The 19,463-nt window shown below is 39.1% G+C and overlaps 1 protein-coding gene across 6 annotated transcripts in view; it reads left to right on the forward strand.

Moving 5' to 3' along the window:
• LOC124556525 (myb-like protein O) overlaps nucleotides 1-15,767 on the forward strand; it is a 97,850-nt gene extending 82,083 nt beyond the window's left edge. For 2 of the 6 annotated variants that reach the window (XR_006968617.1, XM_047130481.1), the window contains exon 5: nucleotides 15,074-15,199. Coding sequence is in view for 3 of the 6 variants with exons in the window: in XM_047130478.1 (XP_046986434.1) it covers nucleotides 15,074-15,240 (167 nt within the window). In the remaining 3 variants the exon portion in view is untranslated. Of the gene's footprint in view, nucleotides 1-2,870; nucleotides 2,934-15,073 lie in introns of all 6 variants that reach the window. The other 4 variants (XM_047130480.1, XM_047130478.1, XM_047130477.1 and 1 more) reach the window with 4 other exon arrangements.
• The last annotated feature ends 3,696 nt before the right edge of the window (nucleotides 15,768-19,463 follow it).

A 19,463-nucleotide genomic window follows, 5' to 3' on the forward strand; every position in this document is an offset into this window, starting at 1 on the left:
GAAATTTTCAAGTTCTGGATTGCTTTGATTGAACCAGGCTGCTGTGCCCTGCAAATGCATAGATAGTGTCCCTAAAGGGTCTGGATGTGCATTCCGGCACTAAGGGCACAAATAAGGTGTTTGGTGCATTTGAGACACCAGCTTGGCAGAAATTTTTGTGTTCCATAGATGACATCCCAGTAATGCTGAATGTATCAACTAATTTTAAAGATTACTTGATTTTGCATTCAAAATGTAACTACATGTTAACCATTTACCTAAGAAATTTTGAATGATATTCACACAATGCTTCACCTGTATCTAAAACAAATTAGTCCTCTCCCTCTCCCTCTCTGAAAATTCATTGTAGTAGAAGTACTTGTCAAACAATAATTCTCAATTTATGTTTAATATTGTTTTTGTTTTCTGTCAGCAGAAATGTGATCAAATATTTTTCCTTGTTATAAAACTGGGTTAGAAATAAAATGACTTGTTTTTTGTATGACACAGTGGTAAGTCTAAGACTACTGATTCAAAGTTTTAGGTTTGATACCTGGTCAGTCTTGTAATTTTGATCTGTCATTTATAATTTTTTTTACCGCAAGCAATGTTGTAAAAAAAATGTTATGTCACTGTAGTTCAGAATGCACATTAAACTGTAGGTCAAGGATGCCCATACCCAGGGGCAAGCGCCCCCCCCCCCCCCCCAAATCTCTTAGGGAAAGGAAAAAATATATGGTATAGTCAGCTGTTTTTCTTTCAAGAAAATTATTTAAATGTCTGCAGTGTGCAGATTTTTAACAGGGTCGGAACTGGAACTTTTTTATGGTTACTTACGAGTCACCATTCATCTTCCAAAATATTAAAAATACTCCATAGCCCCAGGTCTATACCCCATACCCCTACAGACTACCGCATGGGCACCCTTGCTGTAGGTCACTGTATAACGGGGTGAGTCAGTCAGTCCAAAGACTGAAGGAAGACAAGTTCATACCAATTTCAGTAGGACTATGCATAATAAAACACTGTGGTGCTGAGGACGACTTTGCTTACCCCCTATATTTTGTACAAAAAATTTGCAAATTAAATGAATGTTCTGTTGCTATGGAGAGTCATAAAACACTGGTATATTGCATCACAAAAGACATCACTACTTTCATATAAAATTTTTAAACTTTCGCTTTACCATTATGCCACTATGTTTTGAGTAAAAATTAACACGACATTCTTGCTTATGTTTAGAAAGACATAATGATGGTGCATTTTAATTATAAGATAATTTATCTAGCCTAGTCTTATGAACTCAGGTGGGCTTAAGTTCATATTTCACAGTAATAGTCAGTGAAAGGATTTTAAGGTGCAAATTATGGACAGAAAAGGTTCTGAAAATACGTACAGAAAGGTGTAAAAAAAGGGTGGTAATGAAATTATTCTATTCAAGTTTAAACCAGCTGCATGAACTTCCCATTTACAGGGTTCTGTTGTACTGGATTACATATATTATTTCAATGTTTTTGACACTAAGTCACTGTCACTTTGAGCTCAGTAGCTCATTATATGTGGAGAAACTCTGCTCATCATCTTCAGAAACCAATGGAGCATATCTTGTCAGCACCTGCAAAGGAAGTTCTCAAAGTTGCAAAGGTTTCCACATCTGGATTGTTCTTCAAATGTAATTTTGATTTGTCTTTAGAAAATCCGTGAAGGATGTCCCGTACATTCATCAACTTCTACCACTGCTCCTCCTCCTCCTCCTCCTCCTCCATACCTTCATCAAAACTCTGAATTACATCAGGCAAATATTTGTAACCACACACTGCAAAAAGTTCCAACTCTAGGTCTTTGTTGTTTACTACTTGTTGGGCCTGCATGATGGCTGCTGCATCCACGGAGTGTAGGGCACGTATGAAGTGTTTCATTTTATCAAAGTTTTCACACGAGAGAACTGTGCACCTTGCACCAGTACCCCGTCTTAGTGGTGACAGGAAACTATGGAAGGCTTGTTGATGCAAAGTTTGACAACTGGGAGCCCTTACCAAAATGATTGTCACAGCAGCGATGAAGCCATTTACCATGCAGTGATTTTCCCTAATACTTTCTCAAACACGGTGTAGACTATGTGCAGTAAATGTCACAAGGTTGAGTTTGTGATACATAACCTTCAGTTGTTGGAAATATAGAAGCAGTGGTCAGTCACCACAAGCCTGACTTTTTCGTAATGTATGCCCCTAGGCACAGGTTCATGCATGAGTCATTGAACGATTACTTTATCGTGCAGGCATTTGTCTTCTCAAGTTGGTACATTTTAAAAAGCATAGGGTTTACCCATTCAGCAGATAATGGAAAAACCAACATATTCAAAATATATGTTTGCAGCTCATCAGTAGTTTCACCTAAAACGAATCCCAATTCATGTTTGCCAACCACTGCTTTCGTTTTCCCTAAAATGTTGTCATAATTTAGGTGTTTGTAACTTTGTCAGAGTGCTCTCATCTGATATTGACCTTTGTGTGTACTTGCCTTGAAATGGTTTGAATGCAGTATTGTTTACCTTATGGATTGGAATTCTGACTGGATTAATACCATGGCAAGATCTGCGCTTAACCCATTCAGTGACTGCTGCTTTTCAGATCATGAAGTAAAGGAGTGTACGAGAGTAATTTGTTTGAATTCCAGCTTGCGAAGTTCAATGTTTTTTTTTTAAATGTTTGTTGCTCTGGATGTGGTGATTTATTCTCTTTCTTTGATGCCTATCATCAATTGCAATATTTACTTCACAGGTGGCACATTGCAGAATCATGCCATCAGCTTCAATAAATTGAGTCTTGAATTCTTCTGAAAGTGCACACAACTTCTCTTTCTTAACCTTTGACACGATTTTTTGCCTTCAGGGCCTCGGCATTCATTTGCTGGGTGAGCACTTGGCGACCTGGGGACTCCTGAGCTGGGGACTGGTAAGTGCTGCCAGTGTCCCCTGTCACCGTAAGCTCTATGCATGGTGCAGTGTGGCAGTGGAACGTTGTCTCTCTCAGGGAACAGGGATCTGGGCTTGATCGCCTGGATCATGAGGACAGAATAAACCTGTATTAAAAGCCCCTCAATCTCAAGGTTTGCTGTGCGGTGATGGGATGCATGGTTGTTGAGGTGGAACAGTCGTTAGCGGGCAACCACTGGGGAACCTGCGACACCTCAGTTGTATAAGGCATACTCGGGCATGCCGGCCCTGTCTGAATGGACCCTTGTTTCCCTAGCTAATTGTGGGGCTGAGATGGAACCCTCAAAATCTTCTTCACACTCATTTATCCAAGAGAATGATAGAGGCTAGTCCTCCTGATATTAAGAATACGTCAGACTTCAGTAACAGAGCTCATGGAGTTGTGAATAATAAAGTGTCTTTGGTGATAAAGAGGAAGGAGGGGACATTTGAAAAAGTGTCCCCCTTCTATATCCGTAAGAGTTTGCAAGGTGTTGCTGACACATTAAAATCTATGTAACAACTGTGTAATGGCTCATTGTTGGTCGAAACTAACAGGTCAAAGCAGGTCATTGACACTGTTCACAATGAGGGGATTCGGCTGGCCATGGGTGCTTATAGGACCAGTCACGTACCCAGCCTCTGGGCTGAGACCTGGGAACCGTCACTTACCATTTGGCGACAACTCCTCATGGTATGTAAGATCCTCGCAGCTCCAACTTCACCTGCACACCATACTTCTTCAAAGAGCCACGTGCCTTACTGCCGTTTGGGATTTGCGTGCAGTGCCGTTTGGGATTTGCGTGCAGTGTGTGCTGGAGTCACTCGGCATGGAGCAAGTACAACCCCAAATTCTGGGTTTTAACTGTTTGCTGCCCTGGTTACTGCAGAGGCCCAGCGTCATTTTAGATGTAGCGCAGTACAGGAGAGATTGGACTCCTGCTTCTGCTTTTAATTCGATATTTACAGAAATTTTATATTTGCACGGCAACTGTGTAGCTATCTTTTACATATGGGTCTAAGCAGAGGGACTCGGTTGCTCTGTCGTTTTCCCAGATTGTGTCCTCAAGATCCGACAGCCTAGGAATTTACTATCTTTGACATAGAATTATATGCAGTCTTGCGGGCACTGAAGCAGATGAGGCATTCTTCCAGTGCCAAATTTCTTGTCTGTTCAGATTCTTTGAGTACCCTTTACTCTCTCCAACATTTGTACCTAGCGGATAAAATCATCCAGAATATCCAGGATGCCCTCCTTCAACTACAACAACTGGGGAAGGAGGTGTCTTTCTGCTGGGTACCTGGGCACATGAGAATTGTGGGGACAAAAGGGCAGATCAAGCAGCCAAAGAGGCATGTCGTGATCCTCAGGTATTTCAGTGTGCCATCTCCCTGCATGCTATCACCTCGCTGTGGAGGTACAAGGTCATGCGTCAATGGGAAGACGAGTCGCTGAAAGTGAGTGACAACAAGCTCTGTGTAGTAAAGCCCACAACTCAGCCGTGGCGAGGTCCTTCTTATTTGCCTTTGCATAGGCCACAGCCCCTTGACATATAGATTCTTACTCCAGCAAGAGGACCCTCCAATGTGTGGTGCTTGTGGTGTGCAGATCACTGAGTGACACATTTTATTGGACTATGTTTTATTTGCCAACCAGCAGACTGTGGCGGGTTTGCCGACAGATCTTACCTCTATTTTGAGCAGTGTTCCAAGGGATGTGGTCAAAATTTTAAATTTTTATGAATTGTTCAACATTTTTAACAAAATTTTAGGGTGGCGTTTTTAATGTGTCAATAGAATGACTGGCTCACCCAAGTTTTTTTAAGTGGTCAGCCAGTCACATTTCTCTGTCCTTCCATTTAGGTCTTCTGTGTTTCTTTTCCGTGTTTTAATTTCATGTATAGCTTCTTTCTCTCCTAATTAGTTTTAGTGCATGTGAGATAGTGAGAGTTCAGTCCTTTTGAGTGAGTGTACAACAATTTTAGTTATTTTAGTTTATCTTCACATTCGTTTCTTTGGATAAGTGTAAGGCTGATGATGACCTCGTCGTTGGTGCACATAAAATCCAATACACACACACACACACACACACACACACACACACACACACACACGATTTTGTTGTGAACAATCTTTTGTGGTAAAAACACTAACACAGCGAACAAGACAATACACAGTTGATAGTGGAACCATTAAATTCATGCTAGCTGTAACAGAATTTAGGTTTCAATTGTTTCAGCATCAATTTTATTTGATTTCACAGCTGCAGATTGATCATTGCTACTGAGGTAGACTGTCGTTACTGAGGCTGATCATTGTTGCTGGGAGTATGAATGATTACTGGTGCTTCCCATAAATTATATTTCAAACTTTATTGGCCATTGTTTACTTTTGATTGAACAAATATTTAAAATCCTGTTCAGGAAGAGAAAAAAAAGGTTGAATCTATTAAAAATGCAGATAAAAGTGTGCTTAAGTGTGCAATAGAAAGGGAAAAACTGCAGAATGTGGTAATCTCACAAAAGGTGCAACAAACTGTGTTTATTTAATTTGATTTCATGTTCCCAGATGCATATGTTGACCTATCTGTGAGATAATAGCTATATTTTTGGAAAGGTGTTGCACATTAAAATCCGTCCTTTAATAGTAATAATACTTCCCACTGTATAACAGATTCCAGATAGTGTTGACGTATTCCATCTACCCAGATGGCTTCTTTCCATACCTAAAATGTCCTGGTGGAATGTCTCCCCATGTACATCAGTTACTGTGCTATGGCTTCCAGGAAACATACCAAGCAGGAATGAGTAAAATGTGTGTTCAGATGCACATTATAACTTAATTGTTGATATTGTATTAGAATATCTTGGTTATTTTAACAACAGTTTTACACTGCTTTCTTATTGCACTGAAGCAGTAACTGAAAGTGTTGTGAATTATTAATTCACAGATTTTCAGATCAACAAACACTCCTTCCTTATATAGAAAAGAAGTGAATATTTTAAATAGTATGCTTCAGAATCTAGAGAAATTGGATGTGTTTCATTTTCATTGTGCAGGAAAACTGCTTTTAAATGGGTGTTTCTGCAAAAAGTTAACAGATTTTTATTTGTGTTAAATGCCTAAAGAATCCAACAAATGGTTAAAACCAGTTATGGTGATCAGGTTGTATTCCATTTTAAAAGAGTTTCTTGTCTATGTCTTAGTATATTGTTTTACATACCATTACATGCCCAAACATTATGACCATCTGTTTAATACTTTTGGAAAGCAATACAACTGAAAATTTTGCATAGCATGGATTTGACAAGTACTCAGTGGTTTTCTGAAGGTGTATGGCACCGGATTTCTGCGCCATTTCACACAGTTCCTGTAGATTATGGGCCGACAGTTTGCGTGCATGGAGCTGTCACCTGATAGTATCCCATATATGTTGCATCAGATTAATTTCAGTGAATTTAGTGACCAAGACATCAATGTAAGTTCACTGTCGAGCTGCTCAAACCACTGTAGCACTATTCTATCCTTGTGACACAGACTCGTATCCTACTGGAAGATGCTATCACATTTGGGGGGACATCAAGCACGAAGGAATGCAGATAGATGTCAATTTTTTCATAGCCTGCAGCTGTCGCGGATTTCATTGACAATCAATTTTTTTATGTTTGTTATCTGTTGGTTCTCCAAATTGCATGGGAGTGGAAGAAAAAGCATTAGTCATAGCTGCTACTCTGCCAATATTGAATTTTATGTCCAATGTGAGGGGTGATTGTATATTGTCTTGGACTCCTAATTTAAATTTGATTATAATATAAGTACACACTAAAGGAATAATTACACCAGGTTGAGATTAAAATGACACTTAAGCACACACAGCAGATGTTTTCTAGATGTTGTTACAAACATTGCTCACTACTGTGAAACATGAAGTGAAAGAGTTCATAAGTTATTGGTTAGTGACAAAAACAAACCTTTAATTTACTGATAAATAAGCTACAGAAGTGCACATATACAAAATACAACCAAATACTCTGGAGTCAAAAATTAAAGCAAAAAAACCGCCATTGCCCGGTCCATTGTGTAATTCATGATATAGTCATACAAACTTTCTACAGATGTCCATACAGCTGTGTCCTGCAAGGAACATGGCATTCCGGTCAGCGGTCAACTACACCAACAATGAAGTCATGACACCTATCAGACGATGTAGTGTTTACCAGGTAGACCCACATCCACAATCACTGTGCACATACCATAGATGGTGCAATATGCACAGAGAAGATGTCTACCAGATTCTCTGTGGTGGAGGGCCATAGGAAGAATGGAAGCAGAACAGTCGCAAAATCATGTGGACCAGTGGCTTAATGTGAATCATTCTGTTGTTTCTTGAATGTGGTGACAGTTTGTAGAGACCGAAACTGTATCCCAAAGACGAGGGCAGGGCCAACCATGTGTGACATCAGAAACAGAAGACCATTATTTGGCTGTAAGGGCAGAATAGTACCGCCTTTGCACTGTGTGGCAAATTGGCATCTGACTTTGCAGCGTCCAATGGACATGAATCGAGGCAAACAGCATACAGAAGGCTTCGGCAGAGTGGTCTTTACTGTTGGAAACCTGCTGTGTGTGTGTAGCTCTGATGTATCTTCACAGAAGGGAACGTCTAGAGTGGAGTCATCAGCATGCCACGTGGATGTTCAAACAGTGGGCGAATATTCTTCTCACAGATGAGTCCCGATTTAGGTTGGACAGTGTTGCTTAGCGGATTTGTATCTGGAGGGAATGTGGAACACTATTTTGGAACACAAACATTGTGGAAAGAGACTTATTCGCGGAGGAAACACCTCTTCATGAAATTGCACAGGTGGATTGGCAAAGTTAAACTGGTGTAAGGTATCGTGATTAGATCTTAGGACCTCAAGTGCGATTGTTGCGGTATGCTGTTGGCCCAGACTTTGTACTAATGAATGATGATGCTCGAACTTATAGAGCATGGGTGGTTGATGTTTTCTTGTAAACGGAAGATACTGCATGCATGGTGTGGCCTGCTCACTCCCCAATACAGCACGCCATGGATGCCAAAGGGAGATGGGTTTCATCACATCAGCATTCACCAACCACTCACTTAGACTTTCGAGCAGCTTTGCTGTAAGAATGGGCATTATTGACTCAACATGAAACTGATGTCATCATTCACAGCATGCTCCATCCTTATCAGGCCTGTATTGCTGTCAGAGGTGGCCACACTCCGTAGTGAGCACATTAACCACTTGTCAGAATGTGTGTACATATCCTGTAAGTTGGAAAAAAACTAAGAACATTTTTGTTTACTGTTAAGTATGTTGCAGTTCCTTACAGTCTGCATTCGTTACATTGTGTCTACTTCACTAACATATTTTTATATTGTTTTGAGGCAAAATAAATGCAACTGTGCAAAATTTCTGTTTGTTGGTTCAATTTTGGGCACCAGTCTCGTAGCTTTAGTTGGAGGGCTAAAACAGAGAAATAATTGGAGCTATGGGTAAAGTAACCTCCCCCCTCTTCCCCCCATTTCTTACTTCAACTGTATCAGAAAAACAATAAACTAAAACATTCTAATTATTGTGCTACTTTTTGTCACATGACAATACATAAAACTTAGTTAATCGAAACAGCAAAGATTTTGTTCCTTCCAAGGTTTTTTAGTGTACTGTCATATCCAGTTGTTGAAAGTCCATGATGGAATCATCATCACCTGATGATGGCTGAACAGTTCCTCACTGAAATATTATATATTTTTGACGATTAGATTTAACAGTACACCAGGGAACCTTGGAAGCAGTATATACATTGGGACAGCCTTAGATCACAAAGATTTTGTTTTTGTTTCATAGTGCTTGTTTTTGGGTATGTCATACCCATGATCAAGCTTAATGCCCTGTTTGATGGATGGGTCACCATAAACCTTACCTCATACACTCACTAAAGAATATGATCAAAATTTTTTATACACAAAGATTCAAACTTCCTATACCTGGTTTAAATGTCTCCTCACTAGCAGTCATGGCCACCTGGGGGGAGGAGGTTTGAGGATTTCTTTCTAAAAAGACTATGCGTGTCAGGCCCCATGTAGCTTTCACTACAGTCCAGGAAGTGCTTAACTTTGTGTTCATTGTGCACACTTGTTGCTTTAGTTCTCCATGAAATCTGATCTTTGGAAAATAATTCTGCCATCAGAAATTACATTGGTGCCAACAATGAAATGTCACTTGCAGTATTATTGTTTCTATCGTGACATATATTGTAGGGTGTACTCCATTGCAGACTCTGTGTCAAGTGCCTGCTTTGACACACTGCTGTGTGTGAATTTTGTATCTCTGTTCAAATTGTTGACACACATTCCAATTTCTGCTGCTTCTGTGGTGACTGGGTCCCCCACTTGTTTGAAGTGTAGGCTATAATGCATATTTGAACAAACAATATTTTGTGCTTATTCCTAATGCTCCATTCATCAACAGTATATCCCTGTACTTGACGGGGTGCCACCACTGCTCTTTACAACTCTGGGAAATCTTTTGACTAGATTGTCCTACTTCGCTACTGCCACTTTCGCATGAAATATTGTAATCACCTGGGCTCTTGAACTATCATTCACAGGGAGTAACATCTCTTCAGTTTCCTTAAGTGAATGAAAGACTATTTTAATCCCATGCCTGTTTAAGAATTGTCCAACTTGGTGTTGCTCTTCAGATCAGAAGAAATATCATGTGCTGATTGTCTAAACTCGGATTTACATTTTCTGGAGAGAGCTGGCTTGCTTTCATGTTTTTGATACCAGTTTTATCTGAACACAGTGGTTAGGTGTTTTATTTTGGCAGTGTGATGGTTCTCATCAGATGTGTTTCTGACTCTTTCAGTGTGTTCAACACAGCATTTGGGAAGGATGAAAAGTGTGTCCGTCCTTCTCCATTTCCACAGAAAACTTTTATAAGATATAAGCTGTGCATGTGGTCAAAGAATTAATGCAGTGTTTCCTTTCCATGAGGCCAAATCAAAAATGTATGACCAGCATAATCATAAAAACAGAATAGTACAAGTGTAGGAGAGCATTGTTTAATACATATTCTTCAAATTCTCCATGAAGAAATTGACCACAGCTAGTGACAAAGGTGAGCACATGGCCATTCCATGAGCCATATCATATTATTTGTCACTATACAAAAATTAAGTGGTGGTCAACATGTGTCGGAATAATTTGACAGTACCTCGAGGAAAGCAGTTGGTGTGCAAAATCATTCATTATACCAAACAGACCTGTAAGAAAATTGGTGTGTTGGAGGCTGCCATCTTCTTGCATGTAGTAGTGTCATTGTGTAGATGGACATAGTGGAATAAATATAAAAGATAATGGCTGGAAGAGAGAGAGAATAAACTCTTCATTTGTTAACCTGACCACTGGCATCCTTCGTCCCACAGATGCAACAAGGTTCACCTCAGTGTTCGACACTTTTTCAGAACCCTCGGCTCCCTCCTTCAGCAAGACCCACCACGTGTGTGCTATACATATGATGCCACGATAGCATTGCATAATATCTTAATGGGAGGTGGTGTGTGTGCGCCTAGCAGGTGGCATCAAGTGGTTTGATAGGAGACTGACTGTGTAATTTGAGCAGTGACTCTTTCAGTATTAAACACTTCAATTTTTGTGAGTGAACAAATTTTATACCTAGCATCTTAGAAAGGGCAACTGAGTTGCTTTTGACCACTTAAATGGTAGTGCTTAAATATCGTAAGTTATATTCACCCATTCGATATTCTAATTTAATGTTGAAGAAAATACATTTTTATTGTTTAACAGCAAAGGTGCTGTTTATTTACTGGTTGACTGGTTTCAGACTTTGCCCATTTTCACAAGTCACCTATTACAGAGAACAGAAATTATTATGAGTTGTTGCTTAAAGTGTGAGTAATAAAGGCATCAGTGATAAAATGGTTGTACAGTTTAGGGTTTCGCTGCTCTCCCTTTCGCATTTTTGTGAGAGTGGGCATTTTCATGCCTTTTCATTTTTTTGCACATGTTTACAAAATCCGTGACATCAGTGTTGTACAAGTTAACTTCTGGGCTGAAAATTGGACATTCTTACTACTTACACTTAGTGTACACTTGGTAAATGTTTGCTTGTAGTCACATTTATTTGATTTTGTCACTTTTTCTACCAACGGACCTGGTCTGGGAGGCCTTAGTTTGTCTGCGCCTAATTTTTCCTGGTAATTTACTTTTCCTGGTAATTTACTTTTCCTGGTAATTTACTTTTCCTGGTAATTTACTTTTCCTGGTAATTTACTTTTCCTGGTAATTTACTTTTCCTGGTAATTTACTTTTCCTGTTAGCACTTAAAATACATTCAAGAGAGTTCATGTCGACACTGCACACATAAGCTGATTCCCACACAGTAAACTGCCATTTGTGAAAATGATTAAGTTCATGTATTAATTCTGCCAACATGATCACTGACTACAGGTAAAAGAAACCTACAAATCTGGTGTACCCTCCTGTAGGAATCCAAATGGGTTACTGTATGATTAAATCCAAAACTTAAGATGCTCTAATTCACTATAAACCCATAAAATATGTTTTTCTATCAGTATAACTATAAAATATACTGATGTCTGATCTAATTTTACAAGATAGTGAGTGAATTGGCGTATCTGAGGAGTGTGCTACCAGTGAGATTTATGCAATGTGAATGGGGATAACAGTCTGCTGCAGTGTGCCACCACCTACTGGCATTGATGTGAACTTCTGGTTGAGTAGTGAGAGCTAGCTGTGCACGCCATGAACTGTGCACATCCTTTATCGTATCCATATGTATTTGATCCATTATGTCATTACGTCATTCCAGTTATGCATGTGCAAAAGCTCAATAAAACAAGCACAATTGAAGGTGTGCTCATGGCTCTAATGCCAGGTTTCATGGAATCTTGAGGAATATCAGTGTAGCGCAGTGCAGCAGATTTAAGTGCTGTGTATTTCAGATCACCACATCTATGTTATGCTTTACAGCATTCAAAGAGATATAACAAATAAACCTGTAAGGTATCAAAAGTTAGGGTGTTTACGTGCTCTTGTGCTCTTACCCTGCAGCTGCTACTAGTATTCGGAAAGTGTTTGGTGTGGCTAGTTGTATTTATGTCATTACACTTAACTATATCTTACATCTGCATTGAAAGAAGACATTGTGGTAGTTACCCCTTACAGTATTATGTTAATATATGTGCATAATATAGATTTGTCCTTAATTATGGTACCTGCATTATCCAGCATGATGTGATCAACGTGACAATGATACTTCATTTACAATGGAGAATTTGCTCCTACTGGATTATGTTGCGAGTCATGCTGGCTTATTCATCATAAGTGTTATCATAAGTTTGACAGAGGTTGATGCAAAGAATTTTAATTCAGTGTGAACACAGTGTTCCATCATATTACAGGTGTACAATAAATTTTCATTTCCTTTTCAGCTAAAAATCATAGCATATGAAAGGCACTCCATCCTGTGCAATAATCATCAAATATGTGACCACAAATGATTCATAAATACCTTCAATAGCACCTCAATCATTATTTGAATTGCACTCCATCCTGCCTTAATCACTTATCAAACATGAGGCTACAAAATACAAGGGTTGACTGAAAAGTAATGCCTCCATCTTTGTAACTCTTCAACAGTTGACAGCATTGGTACATGGCAGATATTGGCTTCTTCTGTAGCCTCTTCCCTACAGTTCCACTTGGTGGGAAGCCTTAGCATTGAATGGTTGTGTTGTTACAGTGTGAAGTATGGAACCCTGTGCAGACTGTCAGTCAATGCGATTTGAGCAACGTGCACTCATTGAATTCTTGACAGCAGAAAGTGTCACCCCAAAGGAGATTCATCAGAGAATGAAAGCAGTTTATGCTGATTGTGTTGATGTGAGTACTGTGCGTCGTTAGGTGAGTAAACTTAAAGACGTTGAGGCAGGAACATCTGACCTGCATGACGGACAAAGCGTTGGACGTCCTGTGACACCAACGATCGAGTTTCACAAGCAAAATGTTGACAGATTGATTCAGGACAATCGTCGTATCACTCAGAGAGAAATTGCAAGCACAAACGGCATTTCACAAGAACGTCTGGATCGCATTATTGCTTTGCTTGGCTATCGGAAGATCTGTGCATGATGGGTACCCCGGATGTTGACTCCTGAAATGAAAATGCACAGACTTGAAATTTGCCAGGAACTCCTCTCATGTTACAAGAATGAAGGTGACACCTTTCTCCATTCAGTTGTGACAGGAGATGAAACATGGGTACACCATTATGACCCAGAGACGAAATGTCTGTCTATGGAATATTGACACAAAGACTCATCCCAGAAAAAGAAATTTAAGACACAGACCTCAGCTGGAAAAATCATGGCCACAGTGTTCTGGGGCACAGATAGTGTTATCCATGTTGATTTTGCTTGATTGTGGAACAACAATAAATTCAGAGTGTTACATGACTATGCTGCGAACTCTGAAACAGCTAACAAGGGTCCGAAAACAAAAGGGAAATGTTTTCCTGCAGCGTGACAGTGCCAAACCACACACTTCACATGCCACTAGAGACTGAATCTCACCACCGTACGGCATCCTCCATACAGTCCAGATTTAGCACTGTCTGACTTCCATCTGTTCCCGATAATGAAAGACGATCTGCTGGGACATCATTATGCTTTTGATGAAGACATTGAAAGAACTGTGAGACTGTGGTTGCAGAAGCAGTGTGTCGACTTCTTCTGTGAAGGCTTCAGAAAACATGTTCATTGTTGGCAGAAATGTATCCAACTGGCTGGTGATTATGTGGAAAAGTGAATATTGGCAATTAAAGATGACATTCTAAGGATTATTTCTGCATTTGATTTATTAAAATATTCCCATCCAAACCCAATTAACGAAGGTGGAGGCATTACTTTTCAATCAACCCTCGTATATAAAATGGTTGAGGCCATTTACAAAAAACATTTTGAATCATACAGTAAAACCATTAACAAATAACAATATATATTTCAGTGCCTGATTGCAGCTGTCTCCGTTCTTTCCTTCAGTATACACTGAAAATTATGACTGTGTATAACAGACTAGTGTAAGTAGACTCTGTTGGCTTATGAAGGAAAAGACACGTTTCCTCTTAAATAGTGCTAAAAAGGAAATGAAGATTTATTGTACAGCTGTGATGTGATGGAAAACTGTGTCACACTGAATATAGTCAGTGGTATTAATACAATCGCAAAGTAAATTGGATGTATCATGTATTATATAAAAGTAGTCAGCGAATAATTGACAGCATCTTTGATGTTAAACATTTAAAAATATCTTTTCTTTTGTTTTTGAAATCTGCATCACGTGACATAATGAGAACATTTATATTCTAATTTAATGTATTTTTTATGTTGATTATGTTTGACTGAAGTATAACTAAAATTTTATTCTGCTATCAGTTCTCCCCTATTTTCATTTTTAACTCAAAATTTTTAAATATTATGGACAATAGGGGCATTTTCCTCTGTAGACTTTTGCATTTTCGTACCATCTGCCAATCTTTAATGCATTGGAGTGTGAACTAAATGCTGTAAAACCAATTGTCAGAAATGAACACTTAGTCACCACCTTGAATGCTGTGTCACATGTCACAAAATATTTCCATTCATTCAGGCCATTTACAAAGGACATTTTGAATTGTACAGTAAAAACACTCACAAGGAAAGTAATATTATTGATTTCAACTTCTTATAGAATTATTACACATTTTGTGCCCACCTATAGTGACTTTTGAGGATCAATCAACTATTGCTTAGTAGTTGCCAAGAATCTCCTAAGCTGTGACTGTGTGAACTCTGTGCGAAGGAAAATTTTGTTGTAGGGAAGGCTTGGGGGAACAGACCGAAGATAGAGGGATCTATGGCTGTAACTAATAATACTATTGAAGAAGGCTGTGGAACAGGGTTTTCACAGTAAAAAATGGAAAAGGAGAGATGACTGCGGGAAGGATATCTTCAATTCCAAGTTTGTAGAATTTATCAGACCGCTTTAGCTATTTATGTCCTATGTTTCAGATGACCCAACATTGCCTGGGGGTTCTGGTGCTGCTGCTGCTGCTGCTGCTGCAGCAGCTGCAGCAGTAGCAGCAGGATTCGAACATGATGAGAATGGCAATGATGCTGAAGAATTTGATAGAGCAAGTGCTGCATCAAACAATTTGAAGCATGGGATTCCTTGGTGAATATTTTTTTTTTCAAGGAATGATCAAACATGACACTTAAATTATGAGTATTATGTAAAATGTGCATGTTCCTAAGTAATCAATCAGTTTGATGTTTATACGAATTTAAATTGTGGAAAGAAAAAGAATATATGTGTTATATCGCAATTTATTTTTATTGAATTTTAATTTTAGTTTTTATATTTTATTATTCCCTGGCTTATAAATACTCTGCAACAGATATCGCACCGACACTGTCTTTTTGTTGCGTGGTGCTCAGTGGAGGTGCTACTTTTGTACTTTCATTAAAGTGTAAAAGATTATGGTTAAGTTATAAAACTTGCCGTCCATGCATAATTTTCTGTATGCTGACTGATTGTTTTATATTTTACATTTTTTTCTTTCCCTGACTGAACATTTAGTTGATAATTTGTATTCAGTTTCCAGATGTTCACAGTTTGAACATTAAGTTTCCTATTATACTATGGTTCCCAATGTTCTACTGTTTATAATTTAATAATGTTAGTTATGTGAATTTCTTGACTGTATTTTTTTTTGTATTGTTGTAAATGTAATCAAAAGTATTAATAAAACCAATTTATGATTTGGATTTTACTTACATCTCTATTTAGTTGTCACTAATTTGTAAATATGTATTTTGTGCCTCTGAGTTACATGTTTTTTTAGCAAGGAAAAACACACACACACACACACACACACACACACACACACACACACACACACGAGAGAGAGAGAGAGAGAGAGAGAGAGAGAGAGGGAGAGGGGGGGGGGGGGGGGGGGGAGGGGTCTCAATGTAAACCACACCAAAGTGGGAGGAGAGAGTGCAATGTATGCAGGCTATTGCCATATATCCTTTCAGTATGTACATTAATTGAAGGTGGTTTTGAGATGCTTCCTTTTCTTCATCAGCTTCCTCTTCAAGAAATTATGAGCAACAGCTAAAAGGCCCCCCTCCTCTGTCCCTCCCTCCCTTCCTCCCCTCCTCACTCTGGTACAGAGGTTACAGACGAGACACTTTCCTCTTCCACTTTGGTTACTTATGTGGTACAAAACATGGAAGTGATTGTGGCAATGACAATGTTGCTTAACACTTTCACCAGTGATTTTGTAAATTTGTTACAAGCTTTGTTTATGGTAGTCAACAGAGGTGCTATGTGTGTCATAGTTCTGAGGTCTCTGCATGGAATGTGATACAGGATACCTCCTACCTATACAGTAATTCTGTGTTGCTCAACAGGCCGCTGCAATTCTTTTGACTGAATGCCATTTCAGTGATGTACTTAGTCCTAACATATCCCAGTAATCTTACTGGGGAAAGAGGAACTACAGTTTAACGTGGAATCCAAACTACATGTAACTCCTGGCAAATCTTCAAATTATTGAGAGGGGAAGGCAGAATGAAAATTCCATGGCACGGCCAGGATTTGACACTTGAGACTAATTTCCAATTTTATTTGCATTGAATTACATACCTAGGTCCATTTCCAACATTGATATTGTGAAGTGTAAATGTCGGAAATACTAAACTCGGTCATCACTCTGATAGACATGAAAGACAGAATAATAAAACCTGACCCATTCTTGAGCGTATGGTACAATCCAAGTATTAGACATAGTTACTATTACATTGTAATTCCCCATATCAGGTACAGAGGTGAATAACAGAACAGTCTGTCAATAAGTAATAGCACTCAATTTTATGGTCATACAGTTACTCACAAGGGAACCTCCCTATCGCACCCCCCTCAGATTTAGTTATAAGTTGGCACAGTGGATAGGCCTTGAAAAACTGAACACAGATCAGTGGAGAAAACAGGAAGAAGTTGTGTAGAACTATGAAAAAAATAAGCAAATTATACAAACTGAGTAGTCCATGCGCAAGATAGGCAACATCAAGGATAGAGTAAGCTCAGGAGCGCCGTGGTCCCGTGGTTAGCGTGAGCAGTTGTGGAATGAGAGGTCCTTGGTTTAAGTCTTCCCTCAAGTGAAAAATTTACTTTCTTTATTTTTGCAAAGTTGTGTCCGTTCGTTCATTGATGCCTCTGTTCACTGTAATAAGTTTAGTGTCTGTGTTTTGCGACCGCACCGCAAGACCGTGCAATTAGTAGACAGAAGGACGTGCCTCTCCAATGGGGACCGAAAACATTTGATAGCAAGGTCATAGATCAACCGATTCCTCCACAGGAAAACACGTCTGATATATTCTATACGACACTGGTGACGGCATGTGCATCACATGACAGGAATATGTTATCAACCCACCTAACTTGTACACTTGGCGAATGGGTAAAAAGATTCTTCTACCTTGCCCGGTTTAGGTTTTCTTGTGGATGTGATTATCACTCCCAAAAAAGTGATGAAAACATAAGAGTTTGTCACATAAACTGCAACAAATGAATGCAACAGTTTGACAGTCGCACAGTTTTAACATTTTCAAATTTTTCCGTGTATAGACTGTCAAATCCTGCATATGTCCAAGCAAATCTGAACATGTCCTGGAGTTTTGGAGAGCGAAGTTGATTATGTGTGAGTGCCTGAACTTTGATAATTGACACACGATCACGTAAACAATACTGCTCTGTGTACCTGTGCAGCTTCGCAAAATAATTGTCTGAAAACGAAAACTTTAACTTTTCACTCGAGGGAAGACTGGAACCAAGGACCTCTCATTCCGCAGCTGCTCATGCTAACCACGGGACCACGGCGCTCCTGAGCTCACACTATCCTAGATGTTGCCTATCTTATGCATGGACTATTCAGTTTGTATATTTTGCTTATTTTTTTCATAGTTCCACACAACTTCTTCCTGTTTTCTTGAGTGATCTGTGTTCAGTTTTTCAAGGCCTATCCACTGTGCCAACTTTTGAGGGGGGTGCGATGGGGAGGTTCCCTTGTCAGAATCTAGCGATCAAAAGCAGGCATGTACATTGTCATCTTGAGTGGTTGAAAAACTAAGAGTCATTTGACTGAGGGCAGTAAATATGTGTTAGATGTGGAAATCAGATAGGTGTGGGTGAACGGGGCACTAGTGAATGGTATTCATCTGAGTGAGTATGTTAATGAAAGACTGAAATTTGGTAGTGGTGATGGTAGGATTTGGTTTCATCTGGGTTGTTTCTTTGGATTTCGACTTGGCATTTATTGTGACCAGTGACAAAATGTATAGAAGTATTTGTGATAATATTTTAGACAATGGTATGCTTCCCTTGCTGTATCATTGGTTTGTAATCGCTGCTTTTCAGTATCAGCATAGTAATGAACGGTCCACTTGCTCAAATCCGCTACCTGAATTTCATCAAACATTTTTGTGCTTAGCTTGTGCCAGATGAATTGGCCCAAAAACCTGGCAACAAATAATCACTATGTTTTGGCAAGAAAGGAGGAAAAATGCTATCTACAGCGTGTTAGACCTTAATGCTGATTTTTCTCCCAGGATTAAGCGCTGTAGCAGTAATGAGAGGGCTAGCATGCTCTTAGTTAAATGGCTGGTGTCTGAAATGAACTAATGAGATATTTTTTCAACATAATGTAGCAGGAACAGGGCCATGAGAAAACTGCAAACAAAATTATAAAGGAGAGAAAAATATTGTAAAAGGAAGCAGGTTGAATAGTTAATAAAATTTTCTTGTATGTGTTGCAAACCCAAACTGGAGAGAGAATGGGAAATGTCTGAGGACCATAGAGTCAAACAGTGACAGGCACAGGTCTAGTAGGGATTGGTTCCAGTGGGTGGATGGGATATGGGATCACATTTTGTTACTACACCTCCCCCTTCCCCCTCCACCCTTCGTCTCTGGAAATTTACTTGGGGTCACCCACACTTGTCACACGTGTCACAGGTGCATGTGATTTTAATAATAGTAAAATGTTTCAAAATAGTAATAATAATTTATTTACCTGTGATTAGTACATCATTTTAATTTAACATCCAAGAAATCGTATTTCAGAAAAATACAGCTTTTGGAAAGCGTTCACCTGAAAATCTGAAAGCAACATGTGTCATGCAGCTAGAAATAAAGTTCTAACAAACTCTCTCAACTTTTATAACACGATAATTTACTAATATAAAATTGGTAATGTGCTTTCAAAGTTATCAATATTTCACTTAGCAGTGCGACTGAGAACACAAATCTGAAGACATTGGCTATATGATCATATAAATTAGGGAAATCCTGTTTCGTTCAGTAATTTCCAGCTATGTTCTGGACAATAGTCTCTCTGTG

This window comes from Schistocerca americana, chromosome X (genome assembly GCF_021461395.2).
Source record: "Schistocerca americana isolate TAMUIC-IGC-003095 chromosome X, iqSchAmer2.1, whole genome shotgun sequence".
In the NCBI taxonomy this organism is placed as follows: Eukaryota; Metazoa; Arthropoda; class Insecta; order Orthoptera; family Acrididae; genus Schistocerca; species Schistocerca americana.